We start from the raw sequence: 22,697 nt of genomic DNA, 5'->3' as shown, positions 1-22,697 counted from the left end.
ACTCCCACAAAAGCAAGATGCAGAAGCATTGCTTCGTGCCGCTCACCAGGTGATGAGCCCCACGCACAGGCAGGCAGAGGAGACACAGGATCATCTGGGGGAACGGTGGCAATCTGCAGCAGCACCGTCAGGACCATAAGCGCGTGCGAAAGGACAGAAAACACCTCGGGAAGCAGAGTGGCTTACCTTCCACCTCACAGCCCAGCAGCTCCATTCGCAGCCCCAGTCCACCGTGAGTGGCTCTCTCTGGGTAGATCCTGATGAACCGCGTGGAAAGGGGTGGAAAGGTCCGCAGCTCAGGGGTATCGTAGTTGTTGTTGCCTTCAAAAGACTGTGAAGAACAAGAACCAGCAGCTATTAACAAACCTCCCTTTCGGCAGAAGAGTCTCTCCTTGAGGTCTCTTTAACGGGGCAGAAAAATGGGCCTCATCCTACCACTTCATAGAGGGCTGACATTCCTACACGAGAATGGAAAAAAACAATTAAACCTTCTCTAGGAAGTGACACCTGTTCCTTCTCAGAAACTCTGGAGGATGCACTGAGGCTAGACCAGAAGCTAAGGATTTAATGAGATACATTTTTAAATGATAGGCTGATGCACCTGGAAGAAGTGACAGTTTCACCACTTCCTTGAGGTGGAGGAAGAAAACTCAGGAAAGGAGCCTGCCTCTTCTCAGAGCTTATAATCGAGACTGTGTTTCCAATAACAACAACTCTTACATTCTCTTGGATGAGCGGGTCCTGGTTTTGCTAAACCTCAGTCCTCAAGAAGCGCAAGGGGGCTTCCTTGGTAGCTCAGTGGTAAAGAATCCGCCTGCCGACGCAGGAAACACGGGTTCGATCCTTGGTCTGGGAAGATCCCACATGCTGCGCAACCATGAAGCCTGTGCCACAACTATGGCGCCTGTGCTCTAGAACCTGGGAGCTGCCATCACTGAGCCCACATGGTACCACTACGGAAGCCCACATGCCCTAGAGCCCGAGCTCCGCAACAAGAGAAAGTGAAGAAAGTGAAGTCGCTCAGTCGTGTCCGACTCTTTGTGACCCCATAGACTGTAGCCTGCCAGGCTCCTCCGGCCATGGGGTTTTCCAGGCAAGGATACTGGAGTGGGTTGCTATTTCCTTCTCCAGGAGATGCTCCCGACCCAGGGATCGAACCTGGGTCTCCTGCACTGCAGGCAGACTCTTTACCGTCTGAGCCACCAGGGATGCCCGCACCAAGAGAAACCACTGCAATGAGAAGCCCACGCATGGCAACTGCAGAGTAGTCCCCACTCTTCGCAACTAGAGATAAAGCCCATGCAGCAATGAAGATACAGCACAGCCAAAAGTAAATAAGTAAGTTTTAAAAGAAAGAAGCTCGAGAAATTCCATTCCTGGAGGAGACAGTAAGTTTTGCATGGTGTAAGTGCTGTGTGACCAAGAATTTGGGTGATTCCAGTCTCCTGGAATTGACTTATGCAGGCCCGCCAGCTGGAGACATCTGTAGATAAAAGAACTTCTCATCTCAGGAAATTGATGGGGTCCTGCCCGCTAAACGATGTACTGATGCCTGGTTGTCCTGCAGTGAGTGAAATGCATTCCCAACTTGACATCACTGTCACATGTTCAGGAGACCAGTTGTTATTGCCCTGGTGCTGCTGGATTATTCTGTTCCCCTTTTTACACTGATGGGAAGCCCTTGAGTGGAATCATCAGAAAATGGAGCAATGGCTAGGCTTGTTTTCTTTTCCTAGAAATGGATAAGCCTCTCTGTATCCTCCTAACCCAGTATCCTTCCTAACTCTGTTCAGAATGGGAAGAGGAGAAGGGATTAGAAAAATCAAAGTGTCCTGTCACTGGGACTGTCATTTTATATACCGAGCACCATGTGATGCTTACTGATGCAAGGCATTGTTCTACAGGCTTAAAGCATATTAACGCAACGTAATCCTCAAGGCAACTTCGAGAGGTAGGTTCTATTATTGCGTGTTCAATCATTCAGTCATATATGATTCTTTGTGACCCCATGGACTGTATCCTGCCAGACACCTCTATCCATGGGATTCTCCAGGGAAGAATACTGGAGTGGGTTGCCATGCCCTCCTCCAGGGTATCTTCCCAACCCAGAGATCAAACCCACACCCCTTGTGTCTCCTGCATTGGCAGGCTGATTCTTTACCACTGAGCCATCTAGAAGTAAATTAACTGGCCTTTTCCAATTCAGAAAATCCTCTAGGAATCTAGACGTACAGGGCTCATACCTTCCTGCTTCTCTCAATTACAGTTTCCTTCTATCATTTTCAAGAGTAAATTCACTATTGGGGGCCCTTGCCTTCTTGATAGAACTGCAGTTGCTGCCGGTAATTGAGAATCTGACAGATATCATTGTCAGGCCCAATTAAGTGTTGTCAGTAGGACACTGATTATAATGAAAACAGCGTTGCTACACAGGCAAGTTCTATCTACATTAACATAACTTCAACATTCCTAGGAGAAAAGCACTTATAGCTATGGAATCCCAGCTTCTTCTCCTACTTTTAATGTAAATACACTACAAAGGTTGTCAGTGATGAGCTGGGAAGAATATTAGCAAGGAAGGGTCACATGGAACTGGGCTAAGTTTGCTAACATAACATTGTTTACAATATAACACTGTTTACAACATGTCTTTCTGTCCTTTTACTAATCATGCTTTAGAAGAAGAGGGCTTAAGAGTGTTTAGCTGTATTTGCTCCTGGAAAGACTAGTTGATTCAAAGACTCTGATGTACCTTGTCCATCATGTACTGTTTAGGTGTAGGAAGTAAGGAGATGGCATAAAGGATTCCAAACCTATCAAGGTGCTATTTCATATCATAAAACAGATTGCTCATTTTACCATTACATAAAACATACTTGGCATCCTAAGCAGGTAATCTTTACTTGCAAGTTCAAATATAGTATGTTTTAACTATCTTTGTGCAAAGTTACAAATACACACTGCTCCTAAATGGATGGTTTAACCAGTTTCCTTTTTGATTTTGAAGATTTTATTCCAGGGGAAGGACATGTTAGGAATCACTTATTAGATGCCCTGCAAGCAATTTAGAAGCTTTTATGGTTTAAATAATGGGCTTCCCAGGTGGCACTAGTGGTAAAGAATTTGCCTGCCAATGCAGGAGACGTAAGAGACACAGGTTTATCTCTAGGTTGGGAAGATCCCCTGGAGAAGGGTATGGCAACCCACTCCAGTATTCTTGCTTGGAGAATCCCATGGACAGAGGAGCCTGGCAGACTACAGTTCATAGGGTTGCAAAGAGTCAGACATGACTGAAGCGACTTGGCACACAGCACATGGCTTAAATACATAGGAACATGATAATGATGGGTAAAATCATATTTTAGGAATAAGATCTGACACATTCAACCAATCTTGAACAGTTTTTTTTTTTTTTTTTACAGTTGAAAGCTGGGTGCTATTGGCTTCTTGTGAAGTCTATACGTGATGCTCTATAAGTGAGTGATAGCTTTAGACTTGACCTCAGACGAGTGGATAACAAAGGCCAGTAAGCACAGGGTGCATCCCACCCAGAGCATACAGTGACCTGTTTTCCTTCCCTCTTAGAACCCTCGTGCTGAAGAACATGTCACAACAGTACACACTGCCATGTGACTGTGGCAATTTGTTGATCTGCAGCATATTCACACTTGGCACTAAAGCCACAGGGCTCATGACTCCTCCGAAAAGACTGGCTCTTAGGGGAACTCCAGTTTCTGATGTTTATTTTACTTTTTCTTCCACCAAAACAAGAGGGGCAGACATAAAAGAGGAAAATGAAAGGGACACCAAAGAAAGTAGCTGCACATGGATTATTAAAAAAAAAAGAAAACACAAGTTAACTGGGGGTGAGATGGGAGAGGAAGTCTATATTTCTGACAGGATCATCCCTCTTGGTCCTCCGCCCATTGGAGTGGAGTGCAACATGTGGGGACAGCCTCTGCAGAGCCCCCACATCTGGGCAGAGTGGGAGCTGGCTGCGTGGCCCAGCTTTGCTTCCTGCCTGCAAAACCTTTGGCCTGAGTGACTGTATTAAGCCATAATCCCACAGTCCCATTCTCTCCCATTCCCCAAATCTTTTCACAAAAGGAGTAGATCCTCAGTAAAGCAGGAGTGAAGAGGCTGGGACAGAAAGGACAGCTGGGCTGGTGGTGAGAAGTATCATTAGCTGAATACAATACCCACATAGAGTTCTGCATACAGAACTGAATTTCTGAGGACTCTTCCTTATTTCAATCTGAAATCAGTTAATCTGAAATTTAACTGATTTCTGAAAATAACTTCCTTATTTAATCTGAAATCAGTTTCCAGGTCACCCAGCATACTTGGGGTTTCCTTTCCTAGTTGGTGTCCTGTGCCCAAGAAATGCAAATACATGTAACCATGAGCCCCAGTAAACCATTATCACTAAAGGATACTTGTGTTAAAAAAGAATTATACCACATATTCTGGGGAAGGTTGGAATATATCTTTTTTCACCAGATCATCAAAGGCCAGCTGCTTTTTAAAAGGTTCCAGTGTATAAAAAACAGACTGAAGCATTATTCATGATAGTCAAGTGTTAGAAGCAATTAAAGTGTCTGTCCATCAATGGATGGATAGATACCCAACATGTGGCCTGTATACACGATAGAATATTATTCAGCTTTAAACAGAAATGAAATTCTAATCCACACTACAACACTGGCTGAACCTTGAGGACATCATGTCAAGTAAAACAAGCCCATCACAGAGGCTAAATTGTGTATGCTTCCACTAACAGAGGCTCCTGGAGTAGTCAAATTCATAGAAACAGAAATTGAAATGTTGGTTGTCAGGGGCTGGAAAATTATTATTTAATGGTGAGAGAGTCCCAGTTTTGCAAGAAGTTTTAGAGATGGCTTTGCAGAACAATGTGAATGTACTTAACACTACTGAACGGATACATTTAAAAAAGGTTAGATGGGAATTTTTCTGTTATGTGGATTTCAGTCCAACTTTACGTGCAATGCGGGAGATCCAGACTCAATCCCTGGGTAGGGAAGATACCCCAGAGAAGGAAATGACAACCCACTCCAGTATTCTTGCCTGCAAAATTCCAGAAACTGAGGAACCTGGTAGGCTACAGTCCATGGGGTTGCGAAGAGTCGGACACAACTGAGCGACTTCACTTTCACTTCTATGGAACTTTAGAAAATTGTAAAACAGTACAGAATTGAAAGACTCTTTCATTCAATAACAAAACTTAAAAGTACATTTAACAAGGGATTCGTGGCAGACGGGGGCTGGCAGCCGGGGCTCTCCAGAGATGATCAGAGGAGCTTCGGAGGGAGTGCGTGTCCCTACCCGGCTGCCCGGAGCCCATGCCCCCGGCCCCACTCCCCCAGCCTTGAGTCACCTGCTGTTTCCCGAAGGAAGGAAAGGTGACCGGTGATGAGATGCTCAGCCGCGCTTTCTGCATCCCATTCCTGTCTCCCCTGGCACCTAACAGGCTCCATCCCTCGCCCGCGCAGATCCCACGGCTTTCAGGAAATGAACGCTGCTTCCCCAGGAAGAGGCCAGGGTCCCTGATTCAAGTCAAGGCCGCCAGGGAGCCCGCCACCCCTTCCCGGCGCCGCCCCCGCCCAGGGCCCACCTTGGCCTTGCGCTTGCTGTCATCCATGATCATCTTCCAGTCCGAGCCGTTGTTGCTGTACCCGATCTTGAATTTCCTCATGAACACCTTGTTCTCCCGGTGCTTGCCCCCCTGAATGATGACTCCCCGCACGATCTTCTCCTCAGCGAGGTCCACCTGCAGCCACTCGTTCACGTACGGGTGGGGGGCGGGGGGCAGAGCCCAGCCCGAGCGGCTGGTCACCAGGCGGATGTTCTCAGGCATCCAGTTCCTGTCCCCTTGATTGGACGCTGTGATCTGGGAGTCGGAAATAAGTCCGGACACCATGCCCAGCATTCCAGAGCAAGGATAATCTAGGTGGGGAACGGAATAGACAAGCATAACATGATTTGAAGTCTCCATGCTTAGAAAGAGAATCCACCCTATTGAGTAAAAACATGGACTGTCCCCATTCATGTACATTTGTAAATGCCTGGACCATCTGCTGTGAAACCAAAGCTCCCCCCCACCAACTCCTCTTTCCACACTGCCCACCCTACACTCAACAGTCCAATTAAAAAATCTTCAGTAAGAACAGCATTTCTTCCTTTCTGAGTTCTTCCAAGTGTAAACTCAACGTATTGACAGTCCCTTTGGTATCCAGAAGTTATTCTTAAACCAAGTACAGCCCATTAACTGGCTGGAGGTTCTAGTTAATGGAGGGCTGGAATTGTGGAAATCAGTAATTCCAATAGCAGCAAAGTTGCCAGGACAAAAGCAAAACGATGATAAGGAGATGAAGAGAAACAAAGTGCTTGAGGCAGCTTGAAGAGGTAGGAAGGTCCCTCCACCCCAGGATGTTGGGGGTAGCCTTTGAACTGAATGCTTAAGGAGGGGGCACATCTTACCCCCCACCAGTATCCTCCCCACCCCTGTTTCTAACTGCACCAGAACTTTGCAGTATCCCAGCCTCACCTCAAATGTCCCAAGTCCAAACAAGAACAGTCCTTTCCATTCAACACTGAATCCCTTTATCCAACTCTTCACTTTAATGGGTGGAATCACCCATCAACTAGTTCTTGCCTAGTTATCTTTGTCTTTTTTGATTTTCCATTTTCCATTCCTGTTCTGATACCAAATCCTGTCATATTTTCATTTAAAAAAATGTCCTCAATATGCCTTGCGACCTTCATTTCTTTTGGCATCATCTGGATCTAGGCACTCAGGCAGACAGGCTAAATGATCTCCAAACTACCCTCTCAAACCCCAGTTTTGAATCAACAACACCCATGTCACTTTTCATAATTTTGTTTTTGTAATGTTATTCTCATGCTCAAAAATCTTCCAGTGCTAAGGAAAATAAACCAAAGGACAGATATTGCATGACTCTCCTGAATGAGGTGCCTGGAAGAGTCGGCTCCATAAAGACAGAAAGTAAAATGGTGGTTGCCAGAAGCTGGGGGCAGGGGGGAATGAAGAGTTAGTGTTTCATGGGTACAGAGTTTCAGGGGTACAGTTTGTTTGCAATAATGAAATGTTCTGAAGGTGGCTTGTAGTGATGGCTGCACACTAATGTGACTCTTGAAGGCAATTAAATTGTAGACTTAAACATGGTTAGAATGGTAAACTATGTTATATATATTTGACCACAATAATAAGAGAAAAATCTTTGAAAAATCTCCCTGGCTTTCCATTATTTACAGTATGCTATAAAACAGTCTCTCTCTGGCTTTCAACACCCTCATTTTGGCTTCACCCTATTTATCTAATTTTATTTCCTATTACTGACAGGAATCTATTTTCTTCTCATATACCATAGAGATAACTCTCATCATTGCCTTTGTTCAAAATGTTCCTGCTGCTCCCTTATCCTCCTGTGGACGGAGGTAAGTTCTGCCCAAATATTCAAATCCAGCTTATGGCTGATCCTGAAAACTTCTCAAATGACTCTCGCCTTTATCCTGAACTCTCCTTTCTCAGAAATATGGCTACATCTCCAGGAAGCAGCACAGAACTTAGCATTAAGCTATTCTCTCCATGTTTTAAGATTGGGAATCGTGTCCATAATCAGATTGTAAATTCCTCCAAGACCACGGACAGCATCATAGATCTTGCTAAACTTCTACAGTAGACCAAGGAGTTTCTGAGCAGAAGGGGAGTATCAATCACTGATTAATTGATTGGTGGCTTCATAACAAAATGTTGAACACTTCAGTTATTCTCTTTTCAAAATTGTACATCTCCATCCGAGACATGCCAGGAAGAAGAACTTATTCTTCTTTTTAACAACCCCATTCTGCATAAATCAAAATTCAACTGAAAATGTAACCACTGTAAATGAGAGGCATGTGTCTAATGCTGTTAAGCCTTCTCCGTGTTATCAGCTGACCCTTGAGAATGAATTAGACACTTTCTAATTCAGACATTTTCTAAATCAGATGCTTACCACCTGAGTTCTACAGTTCACATCATGTCATTTCTTTACTCAAAAAGTCAGTGCCTGCTCATCTAGGAATTATGCACCTACTTTCAACCTAGTGTCAGGTTTTTGGTACTATGGCCTTGCAAGTCCCTCCTCAATGAAGGAGAACTCCCTCACCTCTGTGGTAGTGATACTTGGAGGTTTCCTCTCATTCTGTCCCCTCCACTAAAGAACTTCCCATCACTTTGCCCTTCCCACTATCTTAAAATTTTGACCTATTTTCAAATTTTATGTTATATATTCAATTTTTCTGATCTCTCCAACTAGATGTGGTTTTTCCTTTTCTGGGACTCTTCCTAGCTCTCCACCTACATGTCTCAGATATGTTGACCACATTCAGTTCCTTGGGTTGCCTGCTTGCTAGCTGCCTCCCCGGATTTTAAGTTCTTTGAGGCTGTGAACCAAGTCATATTAAAAACTTCTCTGTGAGTCCTTGTACCCTGCTTTATCCGTGGTATTTGCTCCACAAATATTTGTTGAATGAATCAGCTTATTAACACAATAAAAGGCAGCTGCCATTCTCCCCAAGCACCCTTTCCTGTAATTCAGCCGCAGTATTTGCTTCAGGCTGGGGTCTGGAAACCAAGAATAAATTCAATGGGGATTATGAAAAGATTGACAAAAGCGATTTTACTGAGGGTCTATGAAATTATAGTGTTAAAAATAGAAGTCGCATTTTTGGTCACTGTGGTCACACCTGTCTGACTCAAAACTGACTTTTGTGAAGAAAATGTGTAGCTGGTAATCCGTACCAGATGTTACCCTTTGGAGAAAAACAAAATTAACTTGAATACTATAAGGAGAGAAGAAACTTTACCAGATGAATGTCCCTTCTCTAATGCAGAGCTGCGGGGGCATGATCCTTGCATCCACAAGCCTCCTGAGGCCAGCCTGCATGGGCCAACACAGCCGTCCTGCAGTCAGATGGCCTCATCCAAGTTCAAGGAGGAGGCACCCTGACTTGCCTTTGACTCAAAACCAGTGACTCACTTTTAGCCACGGTTAGGAGAAAGAGTTCACTAACAATTCAAGGTTTGAAGGAGATGCTAGGTTCTAGCTCTGGTCATCCACAGCAGGCTGGTTCAGTGTGCCTTGGTTAAAGCCTGGCTCCATCTCACATCCTTTGGAAACAGTGTTGCCAGATTCAGCGAACAAATAATCTAAAACAGCAACACCAGAAACCCAGGGTGCCAAACTAAATTCAAATTTCAAATGACAACAAATAATTTTTCAGTATGGTGGTGGTGGTGGTGGTGTAGCCGCTAAGTTGTGCCAGACTCTTGCAACCCCATGGACTGTAGCCTGCCAGGCTCCTCTATCCATGAGATTTTCCAGGCAAGAATACTGGAGTGGGTTGCCGTTTCCTTCTCCAGGGGATCTTCCTGACCCAGGGATCGAACTCACATCTCCAGCATTGCAGGTGAATTCTTTATGGGTGAGCTTCCACTTGGAAGCCAGTTTGTCCCAAATACTGAATGGGGAGCATACTTACACTAAAAAATTCTTTTGTCATTTATCTGCATTAAATTGAACTGGACATTCTGCATTTCACTTGGCAACCTTGTTTAGAAAGCTTAAAACCAATCCTAGATGTGTTAGGGGAAGCACACTGACTGAAACCGCCCACCCTGGCCAGGCACCATAGTAACCATTTGCATGAGTTGTTTTATGACAGGAGATCCTGATAAGGAATACGGAACTAATAAGCCACCACCAGCCGGAAGAGTTCAGGAAAGATTGAAAGGAGACACTACCTGTCCGTCCACTTCCCAGAATCCCTCTTGCTAGCATCCACCTTGGCTGAGCGATGCGTGCGCCACCAGGAAAGACTCTGAACTAAAATGATTGGCCAAAGACTACCCGGAAACGAATCCCATCACCATAAAACCCAAGACTGCGAGCCACGCGGCAGAGCAGTTCTCCTGGGTTCCCTTACCCTCCTGCTCTCCACCCGGGTGCCCTTTCCCAATAAAATCTCTTGCTTTGTCAACATGTGTCTCCTCGGACAATTCATTTCCGAGTGTTAGACAAGAGCCCAGTTTCGGGCCCTGGAAGGGGTCCCCCTTCCTGCAACAGATGGGAGGGGGAAGTGAGTTCTGTGATGGGGAATTAGGTGGTTCTTTTCTTTTTGAATTGAAACACAATTGATGTACATTACATTGCCAACAAAGGTCCGTCTAGTCAAGGCTATGGTTTTTCCAGTGGTCATGTATGGATGTGAGAGTTGGACTGTGAAGAAAGCTGAGCGCTGAAGAATTGATGCTATTGAACTGTGGTGTTGGAGAAGACTCTTGAGAGTCCCTTGGACTGCAAGGAGATCCAACCAGTCCATCCTAAAGGAGATCAGTCCTAGGTGTTCATTGGAAGGACTGATGCTGAAGCTGAAACTCCAATACTTTGCCCTTCTCATGCAAAGGGTTGACTCATTGGGAAAGACCTTGATGCTGGGAGGGATTCGGGGCAGGAGGAGAAGGGGACGACAGAGGATGAGATGGCTGGATGGCATCACCAACTTGATGGACATGAGTTTGAGTGAACTCTGGGAGTTGGTGATGGACAGCGAGGCCCAGTGTGCTGCAATTCATGGGGTCACAAAGAGTCGGACATGATTGAGCGACTGAACTGAAATGAACATTAGTTTCAGGTATACTCCACAGTGAGTTGATATTTGCATATATTACGAGATGATCACCACTGTAAGTCTAGTAACCATCTGTTCCCATACATTTTTACAATACTATTGACCATATTCCTTATCCAGTGCAGTACATCCCTGTGACCTTATCTGGAAGTTTGTACCACTTAGTTCTCTTCACCTATTTCACACATCCCCACCTCCTTTCCCCTCTGGAAGTGGTTATCTTCACTGATATTATTTTACAATAAAATTTCTGAACTGAGATTTAACGGGAAAATAGAAATACTGGTAAATCAAATACTTAGTTAACTGGTTTTCAAGGAATGAGAAGACAATGACTGCATTGGATGGGCGAACCTGAATAAGCATAATTTAATCTTCCCTGATGACTCAGAAGGTACCTCTGGATGTTGGAAGGCTCAAGGTCATCCTTGCAAACTCTGCTCAACACAGGCACATACTGACCTGTGCAGAAGCTCCAGTTAATTAATTTCTGGTAAATGAAAAAGCCCACATGGTCTGCAGCTTGTTCTCAGACAGCAAGGGCATCTTCACCAGTTTCTCTTCCAAAATGATGAAGCCTGCCTTGTCAAAACACTGCAAATGCTCCTCTGTCAATCACCTAACAAAACAGGATGACTTGCTCCAATTCTGTTTTCGTTCTCTCTCTATACGGTAATCCATTGTTGTATATACTCCAGTTATTCCAGGATTGCTATGTTTCTAGCAAATAATTTCTGAACAGAAAAATTGGGTTAGAACTTGCGAGCTTTGGAGACTTTCAAGTAATGTGTTCTCACGGTAACTTTTAATTCAATGTTTTTTTTTTTTTTAATCCATATTGAGTTGGGGCTTGCCTACTCTAGAGGGCCAAATTTTGCAATCGAGGCACTTGTTTGTAGGAAAACATGAATAAAGCTGCCATTCATTAATTTGCTCATTCACTCGTAAAAAAATTAAGTGTGTCCAGCATATTATGTTCCAGGCACACAGGACACAATGGAAAAGAAGACAAACATGACCCCTGCTTTCATGGAGCTTCCAGACCCACAGGAACCCTGCAGTCTCATGCTTTTCTATCAGTCTCCACTGAGGGGACCATGACCACTAAAAGATGAAAATTATCTCCTCTGGTAACACTGAGCTAACACTGATACCATTGTCTCATTAGAGGTTCTGTTTGCTGGGGCCTGTTGCAGGCTCAATTGATTGAGCACCACACACTGTCCAATATAGCAGGTACTGTTTAGTGAGCACTTAATCTAAGCCAAGTGTTATAAGCATCCTTTCACTTAATCTTATTACAGCTGAATTAAGTTAATCTCAGTGACCAGGAGATGGAGATCAGAGGGACCATGAGTCTTGTCCATGGTCACTCAATCACTAAGTGGAGAGCCCAGAGTGAAGTGTGGATATGTGTATACACCTTCTCTTTTTGTGACCATTGTTATGACAGGCTGGCCTCTCTAAAAACCTGCCTTGATCAATTATTTGGAGATTGTAGTTGTCTTATTAGAGAGAAAGTATCCAAAACATATTAGGGGTCATGATTAAGAGAGTGGCAGTATATAATTTGAAAAAAAAAAAAAAAAGAAAAAAGATCTACTTAAAATAATTGTAAAACAGAACAAATCAAATGTGAAAATATTAAAACATGGTATTTCAGACATCTGTGCTGTGCTAAGTCACTCAGTCATGTCTGACTTTTTGTGACCCCATGGACTGTAGCCCACCAGGGTCCTCTATCCATGGGGATTCTCCAGGTAAAGAGTATGGAGTGAGTTGCCATGCCCTCCTGCAGGGCATCTTCCCAACCCAGGGATCAAACTCAGGTCTCCTGCACTGCAGGCAGATTCTTTAATGTCTGAATCAACAGGGAAGCCCATGAATACTGGAGTGGGTAACCTATCCATTCTCCAGGGGATCGTTCCGACCCAGGAATCGAACTAGGGTCTCCTGCATTGCAGACAGATTCTTTGCCAGCTGAGCTACCAGGGAAGCCCTACAGACATCTACGTTTGCTTAAATAACTAGGCCATTTGACTATTTTAAAAAATCCAATAAATAGTTTCCCTTGTTTATAAAGACTCATGGTCCTAGAATTATCTCTCAGGAAAATCCTTGTGAAAATGAGAAAGAGAAATTCAGGTTTAAACAAGTATTTTATTTAATTAAAAGGAGAGCCAGAAATTCAGAATTCACACTAAAGCATTTATGAAGTTTACCTTTTTTTTTTTTTGGGGGGGGGGTACAGTGACATGAGAATAGGTAGGAGGAATGGGACAGAAATTTCCACCCTGCTCTCAAATGGCCTTGTTTCTATGAATTCATAGGTAGTCGTTCACATTTGTAATGCCCTGAAAATGACCTAGAACCTTCTCTTCTGTATCTGCTGATCATGAATAAAGCCAAGGTTATATCTAACCCTACACTGCCCCTTTTCTCCCTCCAAACCTCTCTCCACCCAATGCCTGCCTCCAAGGCCTTGAACTTTCTAAATATTTAGATTCTAAAACAATAAACAAGTCTGTCTCTAGGATGGAAATAAATAAAATTTGGGGAAGAGATCAAATGTCAGTTTTTACTTTCCAAAATGGGTTGTACTGTAAACAAATGTAATTTTTTTTCTCCTTAGTTAGCTTTCTTCAAATTGCTTGTAATTTCATGGAAAATTTCCCAGGTGATCTTTTTTCCCTTCAGAAGTCAGTACTTCTCTAAAAATAATAGTACTAAAGAGGATAAAAATAAAACCAATAGTGTTGGCATTCATGGAATGAGAAATTAAATGCTCTCAATATGTATACTAACATCACATGAAAGATATTTGACAGACTTTAAAGGTTGTTCACTTTTAATTACTTTGTAGTGAATCAGTTACTGATTCTGTTTTTGAAGTTTTGCATTCTATGGAGGTTACCTTGTACTTTTTTTAATGAAAAATTTGTAGTTTACTTACTTACATGGAAAGGTATTTGAAATGTGACTGCTAGTTATTTCAGAAGACAGAGTGGATGTACAGGATGAGTAAGAACAGTACCGGTTGCCATAGAAATGTAGTGAGACTAACTGGATCCTTCTTTTACTTCCCGCTCCATCCTGACCTGCCTACCTTTTTATCTACTTAATCGCCCAGTACCTCATCTTCACCTCTCAAGTGGATATAATCCACCTACTTGTTCCAAATTTAAAAGAGACTCTTAAAGTCCTATTAATGTCAGAAGAAACAAACTCAAAAACAAGAAATATTGACAAATTGATTTCTAATATTGATGTTAGTACATGCATTCAAATGAAAGATAGACATGTATTGAGCCAAAACCTAAGAGAAAGTTGTCAGGGCCATTAGTGAGTGAAAGAGAATAAATTAACTCCATAAATTAATCTCCTCCTGAACTGTTGCTAATGAGGTCACCTCTAGGCTTCAAGATTAAAAGGACATGTATCCACTACCATGTGTAAAACAGATAGCTAGTGGGAAGCTGCCGTAAGTACAGGGAGCTCAGCTCAGTGCTCTGTGATGGCCTACAGGTGGGATGGGGTAGGTGAGATGGAGGGTTAGGTGGGAGGGGATATATGTATACACATACCTGATTAACTTTCTTGTAGCAGAAACTAATACAACAATGTAAAGCAATCATATTCCAATAAAAAAAGGCAAAGCAGGTAAAGAACATTTCAAGCAACGGTTATTTGTTGTAAACCTACTAAGTAGCTGTCAGTACGGAGTAACCGGGAGATGGAGGATGAAAGGGAAGGTTATTTGTCTTCCTGGAACCTGCCTAATGGAAAGACACCACTTGTAAATACCTACCCACATGCTAACCTGTGTAAGTGCTTCATATTCACAAGCTAATTCATTATCACAACCCTGACTGGTGTACACCACGATGCCTGTTTTCCAGGTGAGATAACTAAGGCTTTGAAAGGTAGTAAGCTGCCCCAAGAAATAAGATAGTGAGTAAGTAGTAAAGGTAGGATCTGAACTCACTTTTGTCTAAATCCAAAGCATATGCTCTTAATGATAAAACGGAAATGACCCACCCCATTTATATCAAATTACTCTCCCTATATTTAAAAGTTGACATGGTAAAAACCAGGAGATCTTCCATCTTACCTGTTATCTTGCAGCCATAGACTTCAAATCTCATAGAGATGCCAGTTTCCCAGGTCACAGGTTTGATTCGGATAAATCGAGTGATCAGGGGTTTGGGAAAAACTCCAATCACAACATCTGTGGGGTTGGTGTTTCCCTGAAAGATCTAGATGGAAAAAGAAAGGGCTCTTTAATAACAGACATTTCAAATTAAAAACAAATGCAAAAATATGTTTTCACAAGTGCTTGTCAAATTGTTTACAGTCTCTTCATTATTTACCATGGTTGAGGTGGTGTTAATAACTTGTCAAGTTATTTTTCCAAATGATGGTAATCAGAAAGAACCATGTTTAAGAAACCATGTCTAAGATAGAATGTCCTAATCATTTATTCAGTTTTCCGAGAGGATTTTTGTCTTTTATTTTCTAAGTTGTGTCCAACTCTTTGCAACCCCATGGACTATAGCCCACCAGGTTCCTCTGTTCATTGGGATTTCCCAGGCAATAATACTGGAATGGATTTCCTTCTCTAGGGGATCTTCCTGACTCAGGGATCGAACCCACATCTCCTGCATTGCAGGTGGATTCTTTACCACTGAGCCACCAGGGAAACCATATAGAATGTTGTCCTAATCTATTCAATTTTCTGAGAGGATGGAGCCTCTACAAGTATTATTATAAGGATAGCATTTGTTAAAGAATACGTGCAATTATCTGAAAAAGTGGGAAAATGATTAACAGTTTTTTTTTTTTTTTTTGGAAAATGATTAACATTATCAGAAGAAGTTACAGAATATGGTGGACATTTCATGGGAACTTTCACTGTTTCACTTTCCCAGGAATTTCCCAAAGGAGTGCTTTTTGAGTTCAATGTAGGATCTGGCTATTTGAAAATTCTAGGTTATGTTCAGCCCTAGGTCAAGGAGCTTCCTCCCTTTGAACTCCACTTCTTGCTTGATGGAAGATCTTATCCCTGACGTTAATGAATGATTCTAATTTTTTTTGGGGGGGGAGGGGGATTGTTGGTAAAATTATGTGTCGGTGGTCAAGATCAAAACTGAGTTATACATAATATGCAATGGAGAATCAGTTTTCCCAGGGCTTCTGTTTCTCGTTTTAAAAATGAGTCATTTTCTTCTAAGAAAGATGAGGCATGTAGCTGCAGTGTAATGAGTGCCAGTCACGAACTGGTTTCCCACAAGCATCCGTGGGGGCCGCTAGGCCTGGGCACGATGCCATGCAGTGTCCTCTGGCGACATCTCTGAGGAGCAGGGGCTGTCTGCCACGTGGAACCCTCTGCCACTCGACCTGTCTCAGGTGGGACTGAAAGCCTCCTCGTCCCTGGATTTTACCCCAGCTCACAGTGGAGACAGCCGTGTATAAAGTACCCTGTCTCAGACACAGGCCTTGTGTAACTAGCGCACCACAGGGGCCATCAGAGGCGTAGAGATTCCCTGGTGAGTCTGCGGAGGAGGACCACCATTCCCTGAGAGAAGGACCTTATGGGTTGGGCTGAAGTTCTTACTGCTTTTAGCCTAAGAGCCCTGCTCCATGGGAGGTGGTCAAACGTTTTACTAAGTCGGATGTTAGCCTGATCCCTCTCTGGAGACGATGTAGCGTTGGAATTTATCCCAGCCTGTGATGGCCTTTATCTATTTACTTGTTCCTTTTGGCTGTGCTGGGTCTTTGTCGCTACGTGGGCTTTTCTCTAGTTGCCGCATGCAGGCTACTCCTTGCGGCGGCTTCTCCTGTTTTGGAGCGCCGGCTCTGGGGCCCGCGGCGGCAGTAACTGCAGTGTGCGCGCAGCCGTTGTGATGCCTGGGCTTAGTTGCTCTGTGGCATGTGGGATCTTAGTTCCCCGATCAGGGACTGAACCCATGGCCCCTGCATCGGAAGGTGGATTCTTAACCACTGGACCACCAGGTTATGGTCCACCTGTGATGGCCTTCAGATTTCTGTCCTACTTCAGCAAATCTCTCTGGACAACAATCTGTGTGAATGCGTTTTTTTTTGTGTCCTGATGAATAGTGGAGACCTGCCTGAAGGGGCAGAGTTTCCCAAGCCAGTGTTTCAAGGGCCAGGGGGATCCACTTCAGGGAGGGACCACAGGCTGGCTCACCCTGAGGACATTTTATGTTTCCTGAAAACCAGGTGAGAACACTCATGCCACCAACAGAAAAAGGCTGCTGGATCTGGTGGTCAAAGGCCACTGTTGCTGAGCTACGCATGGCCAGCTCTCCCCAAGGAAAGGAGGGGAAGGGGCATGCCGGAAGACCCCAAAGTATAGAGCAAGGCAGCAAGAGCTGGACTCCGGGGGGTGGGGATTTCATTCGGGTTCAGTGAGAGGGCTCAGACACAGCCCCGGTCTTTCCTGACCTTTAATGCTTTCTGCCTCTTACTCTGGAGGCCCCTCTGTGTGCCAAGGTGACAACGATTGTGAGCTGTGTCCCCGTCAGACGCCCCCACGGCCCCAGCGTGCCCTCCGCACCCACATGTGGACAAGTGTGGGCCATGGCTGAGGACGGGTCTTGGGTAAAGAACGCTCACTGATTAACGAGACGGCCTGAAAGCTGAGTCAGCCCTCCCCGCTCTCTCCGGGTTCGTCTGTTTGTTGGTGTGTCCTTGGCATTAGTGTTTTTTCACTTGTTTGAAACTAGAGCAGGCCTTCAAAAAAATGACTCCAAAACAAAAACAAGCCGTGACACTCAGGGTCAGCATTTACTCAGTGGATCTGCACCAATAGTGACTGTGAGGGATTTTTTCCCAAGATGGAGGATCCGCTCCATGTCGTCTGGGGCAGGACAGTGGCCTTGAGCTGGCCGGTCCACAGAACCTTCCTCCCACAGATGGCTGCACCTCTATGGCTGCGGCCTTCCTGCCTGCCCTAAGTGAGAGTGGCAGCTTTGCAGCTAATCAAAGGGTAGTTTTTTCTTTCTTTTTTTCTGGCATGTGGGATCTTATTTCCCCAACCAGGGATCGAACCTGTGCCCTCTGCATTGGAAGCTCAGAGTCTTAACCACTGGACCACCAGGGAAGTCCCTCAAAGGGTATTAATAGCCCTCTCACTTCACACCAAGGAGGGCTTTCTCAGTTCCAGACCCAGACGGAGACATTTAAGCCCATACATGCTCCAAAGAGAGACAAGGACATGTTAATTGGACTCTTCTGGAACGCACAATTCCAAATTACCTGGATCTTTGCTACCATTCTCATCAATTCTGCATGTTTCACTCAGCCTCCAGGGCAAGCTTTTAATTTTGGGGAAATGGCAAGCACGAGCTCTCAGTAATCTCTTGATTAGTAATTCAGAGCAAGCATAACTTCAAATAAACAGCAGGCTGAGAAAAACATCTCAGCTCCAAATAATTCAGGACAGAGCACCCAGGGGACAGGGCACGGTGTGGCCTCCTCAACAAAAAGCAGTGAGGAGGTGGCATGTGGTTTGTGGGATCTGAGAGAACACCTTCAGTTCTGTTCATTTGCACAGAAGCAGCCAAACACACTTGTAAATTAGTTTGTGAGGCGCAGAGGGTAGATGAAAAGGAGTCTTCTAAAACCAGCCCATTACAGAGAGGAAGAAAGAATTAATCTATGAAAGAGAATGAGGAAACACAGGGAGAAAGACAAAACAGAACAACTCCAAGGGTTCTAAGGGGACGGTGTTTATCCTATGCATACTCCATGTCCCCATGGGAGGTTTAAAGCGATTCTTGTCTGACTTAATTTAGCTGGTATTGACTTTTCTTGGAAACATCCGTATAATTTCCTTTTGGCTTCTGGATCTGGGAACATGAGACCCCTTGGTCAGATTTAAACTTCTAATTGCACTTTTCATTTTAAATCAATTCAAAAATAAGCCAGGCCAGACAGCAAGCTCCCAAACAAACAAGTAAAAATTGATCATCCATTTCAAAGACTGAATTAGTGGAAGAGGAGGCAGGCAAACTTACAACAGGTTTATTTCCTTCTTTAATGGTGATCCAGTCTTCCCCGTTGGAGCTAATGTCTATTCTGTAAGTTTTGACGTAGTATTTCTTCCTGGTTTCCTTTGAAATGGCTCCCTGTGTCCCGACAGCAGTGACAAAGCGCAGAAGGCCCAGGTCTACCTACAAGACAATACAACCCTGATCAGTTGCCCATCCTGATACCTCTGTAACGTGAAGCATCTTTTCCTCTGGGCACCACGACACAGTCTTCCTCCACCTGGGGTCAATAGACTCTAGTTCCATCAGTATCAACAGCCCCAAGAAAGTTTCCAATATGGTAAGACAGTAGCTGCCCTAGCTGGCAACCGCCAGGAAGAGAACTTTCTCGTCCTTGCAACCAGCAACCAAGATTGCTTGATCCTTGGAACAAAAGAGAAAACCAGGCCCAATATCATATTACTGTATTTTCTAAGAGATTAATCATACTTTCTAAATAGCACATTAATAAATGTCATTTTACAAACAGAAAACCAAGACAAACAAGATAAGCTTCCCTCCTGGTTATGGAGAAGCCTGGACTAGAACTTGAGTCTAACACGATCCCATTTCCCATTGCTCTGCAGCAACCGCCCTCCTTCTAAGTAGCATGTGGACTAGAACCATCCTGACCCTGAAAACCCTTGTGCGTACTGTGCTTTGGGAAATGGGCCATAGATTTGTAATCTGGAATGGCCAGATTGTATTTCTGTATAATACAGAGATTTAAAGAAACGAAGCACAAATATTTGGCAAAATATTTTATAATGTTCACAAAAAGTAATTGCATATTACGACTGATTAACACCAACAAGATATTTCAGCAGTATATTTAGTAGTAAGAGGTTGTATCCCCTGAAAATGGTGACAAAAACAAAAACAAACCCCCAAACCCTAAACCTACCCGTCCCCCAACTGCAGCTTCGGTATCCTGCTTTCCAGTTGCTACATGACAGCCCAATTCTCAGCAAACAATATTTCAATTAACCCTCCACTGCCCATGGGCCATAAACACCTAAAAATTTCCATTTTATGTACAACCTGTCTCCTGAAGAATGGCTATTGTCTTCCCCGAATTGCTTTTTCCTGAAGGCCTTTGGAGCAGTTAAATCAACAAGTTGCCAATTCCTTCAAAACTGAACCAAGACCAAAAACAGCAACAGCCCCTCCACAGAGAAGCCAACTTGAACACACACAATTCAACAATAGGAGATTTCATCTAAAAAGGAAGGGGATACTATTCAGTGTAAAACAATCTTTATTTCATTATCCTGATTTTAAAGATGTAAAGTCCAGGTTTGAAATGCTTTCACCAGGTTTGAAAGAAAAAAGGAATAAGCCTTTAATAGAAATACATATTTTAAGATGATAATGGTAGATATGGTCTAAATCTTAATTTAACAAATAAGTACTTATCCAACCTTTTTCTATTGAGTGCCTGTACTTGCTAACTGAAATTTGCATTTTTTTTTCAAAAGTAAACTCTAATACTTTGTATGAATTTGTGTACCCATTTCAAAAAAGGGTGGCAGCCCCCGTTTACTAGATTTAGCCAATAAAAATACAAGATATTCAGTGAAATCTGAATTTCAGATGAACAGTAAATGTTTTTAAAATAAATAAAGCCCATGCAGCACTTGGGACATTCTAACAACAGGTTCATTGCTTACTTTTCAAATTTTACTGGGTGTTCTTTTCTGGATGGGATCTGGCAACCCTAAATCTAACTCTGTTCTGAACAAATAATCACATGATCTTAGTTTACTGCAAAAACTGATTTCTTAATGCTGCAACTTGAAAGTTAATGGCTACTCTAGACATGGCTGCACTGAACAATTTCAACTGTTTTCAAATGCTCTCAGAACGCTTAGAGCTTTACTAACTGTCCACTGAGTCACGCCCTCATGCCCAATACACAATCCACTTCAACCTGAAGAGCCCTCAAAACCTCGACTTTCAAGGGACCGCAAAGCAGAGCTGTGCAAATAAACTCAGTCAAACCTACAGACGGCTCTTCGGTTTGGAAATGATTAACTTCCTGAGAGTGCATATGCAGCTTAGGCTGATTAGAAAGAGTTCTAGAACTTCATGCTCTGGTTGTCCTTTTCCTATTTTTAAAATTTTGTTCTTGGGATAAGATAAGAAGTTAACTGGTGGTCAACTAGAAGAATCCTAGCACTAGAAACAACTGACTTTAAAGGAAGGATCTATTGACTGGAATTAACCAGACGCCCAACACAAGAAAAGTCTAAAGTCCCAAATCGAAAGGCCACAAAGCATGTACACGAATCACTCATAAAGAAGAAAAGATATTTTCTTTTTTTAACAGCAATGAAATGCATTCACAACCTCCCCTTGTGGTTTCCTGCTATGCTTTCAAACTCTGAGGATTCTCTTACTTACTGCACTGGGATACTTGAAGTTTCATTTCATTTTTCTAACATTACTGCCACTGGGTTTAGCAAGGATGAATGACAACCAAATAATTATAGCTGGGACTTGAACCATTGCAATTAAAACTGAATAGTATCCAGAACTCTTAACAAGACACAGCCGAGTACTGGAAATTCTCACTTGCAACACCATGAGCTTCTCTTAAATCCTTTTTCCCTGGGGACCTTTGTGGAATGCCCTAAAAGTGACTGTCAGTGCCTGAGAGAGTTTGGGAGGAGATAGATGACTATCAGCCTCAGAAGCACCAGTGCTCATTCTGCAGGTATCTGTAGGGAGACTCAGCAGGACTTACTGGGTATTTACACCTTTCTCAGGGTTGAAGCCATCTTTGCTAATCATGATGTTGCTTTGATGTACCTTTTTATATTTTATGGGCTTCCCTAGTGACTCAAAGGGTAAAGCGTCTGCATGCAGTGCGGAAGACCTGGGTTCGATCCCAAGGTAGGGAAGTTCCCCTGGAGAAGGAAATGGCAACCCACTGCAGTACTCAGGGTTGAAGCCATCTCTGCTAATCATGACGGTGCTGTGATCTACCTTTTTATTTTCTATGGCTGTGCTGCACGGCATGTGTAATGGTAGTTCCCTGACCAGGGATTGAACCTGCACCCTCTGCACTGGAAGCATGGCGTCTTAACCATTAGACCACCAGGGAAGTCTGAGGCTTACCTTTTTAGTCTCACCTGTTACATCCACCTCCCTTCAATGTATCTTCCAGCCACGTCAAGTATTTATTCTTCCTAAAAGATATGCCTTTTCTGCCTTTGCACCTTCACATATAAAGTTTTCTTGACTTAAAAGGACATTTCCTCTTTTCTTTGACCACACATGATTGTTTCCTTTTTTTGGCCTGGTGGGCAGAATAAGTCATTTCTAACCTCAGGATGTTTAGTGCAAAGCTCAGTTCTCCACCTCTCAAGTCAATATATTGTGTTTTTTCTATACTTGCATCCAGACCTTTAAGATTTCTTTTAAGGAGTATTTGTTTTTCTATCTAGAAAAGTGATAGATAGCTATTAAAAATTCCTAAGATACAGAAGAGACTAAAGAATAAATTGCAATCTCCATAAGACCACCAATAGGAAATAACCACTGAAAGTAGTCTTCCAGAGTTTTTTTTTTCCTTATGCAAAATATGTGACTGTTGTGTATATGTTTTGTTATTACTGGGTTGGTCAAAACGTTTGTTCAGGTTTTTAATCTGAAAAAACTTTTTGGTCATTCCAATACAATGTCATATTACCTCTATGTTTGATAACCTGCTTTTTGTTTAGTTTTATGGATATATTTCCATGGCAAAAATATTTTTCTATACCATCAGTTTCAACGGCTTCATGGTATTCCAGAGCCTGGTTGTAGCATCATCTGTTTAATCAGTATGCTGCCTGTGAACATTTCTACTCCCCTTGATTGATGTTTATCCAGTGAACACTTAGTATCAACTTTCCACTAAGTTCTGTATTAAGTGATGAAGATACAAAG

General features: G+C 43.2%; 1 protein-coding gene and 1 non-coding gene across 5 annotated transcripts in view; both read right to left on the bottom strand.

Moving 5' to 3' along the window:
- The window catches only part of NRP1 (neuropilin 1), a 145,959-nt gene that overhangs the window by 26,808 nt on the left and 96,454 nt on the right, over positions 1 to 22,697 (bottom strand). For all 4 annotated transcript variants that reach the window (XM_065921064.1, XM_065921062.1, XM_065921063.1 and 1 more), the window contains exons 7-10: positions 18,753 to 18,908; positions 14,825 to 14,969; positions 5,633 to 5,964; positions 187 to 331 (exon numbers count right to left, since the gene is read on the bottom strand). In XM_065921064.1, coding sequence (XP_065777136.1) covers positions 187 to 331; positions 5,633 to 5,964; positions 14,825 to 14,969; positions 18,753 to 18,908 — 778 coding nt within the window. The remainder of the gene's footprint in view (positions 1 to 186; positions 332 to 5,632; positions 5,965 to 14,824; positions 14,970 to 18,752; positions 18,909 to 22,697) is intronic.
- TRNAG-UCC (transfer RNA glycine (anticodon UCC)) lies at positions 17,764 to 17,836 on the bottom strand. Its single transcript has one exon. It is a non-coding gene; the product is annotated as a tRNA-Gly (tRNA).

This window comes from Muntiacus reevesi, chromosome 2 (genome assembly GCF_963930625.1).
Source record: "Muntiacus reevesi chromosome 2, mMunRee1.1, whole genome shotgun sequence".
Lineage (NCBI taxonomy): Eukaryota > Metazoa > Chordata > Mammalia > Artiodactyla > Cervidae > Muntiacus > Muntiacus reevesi.
Note: the sequence above shows the minus strand (reverse complement) of the source record. Positions and strands in the feature narration are given on the sequence as shown.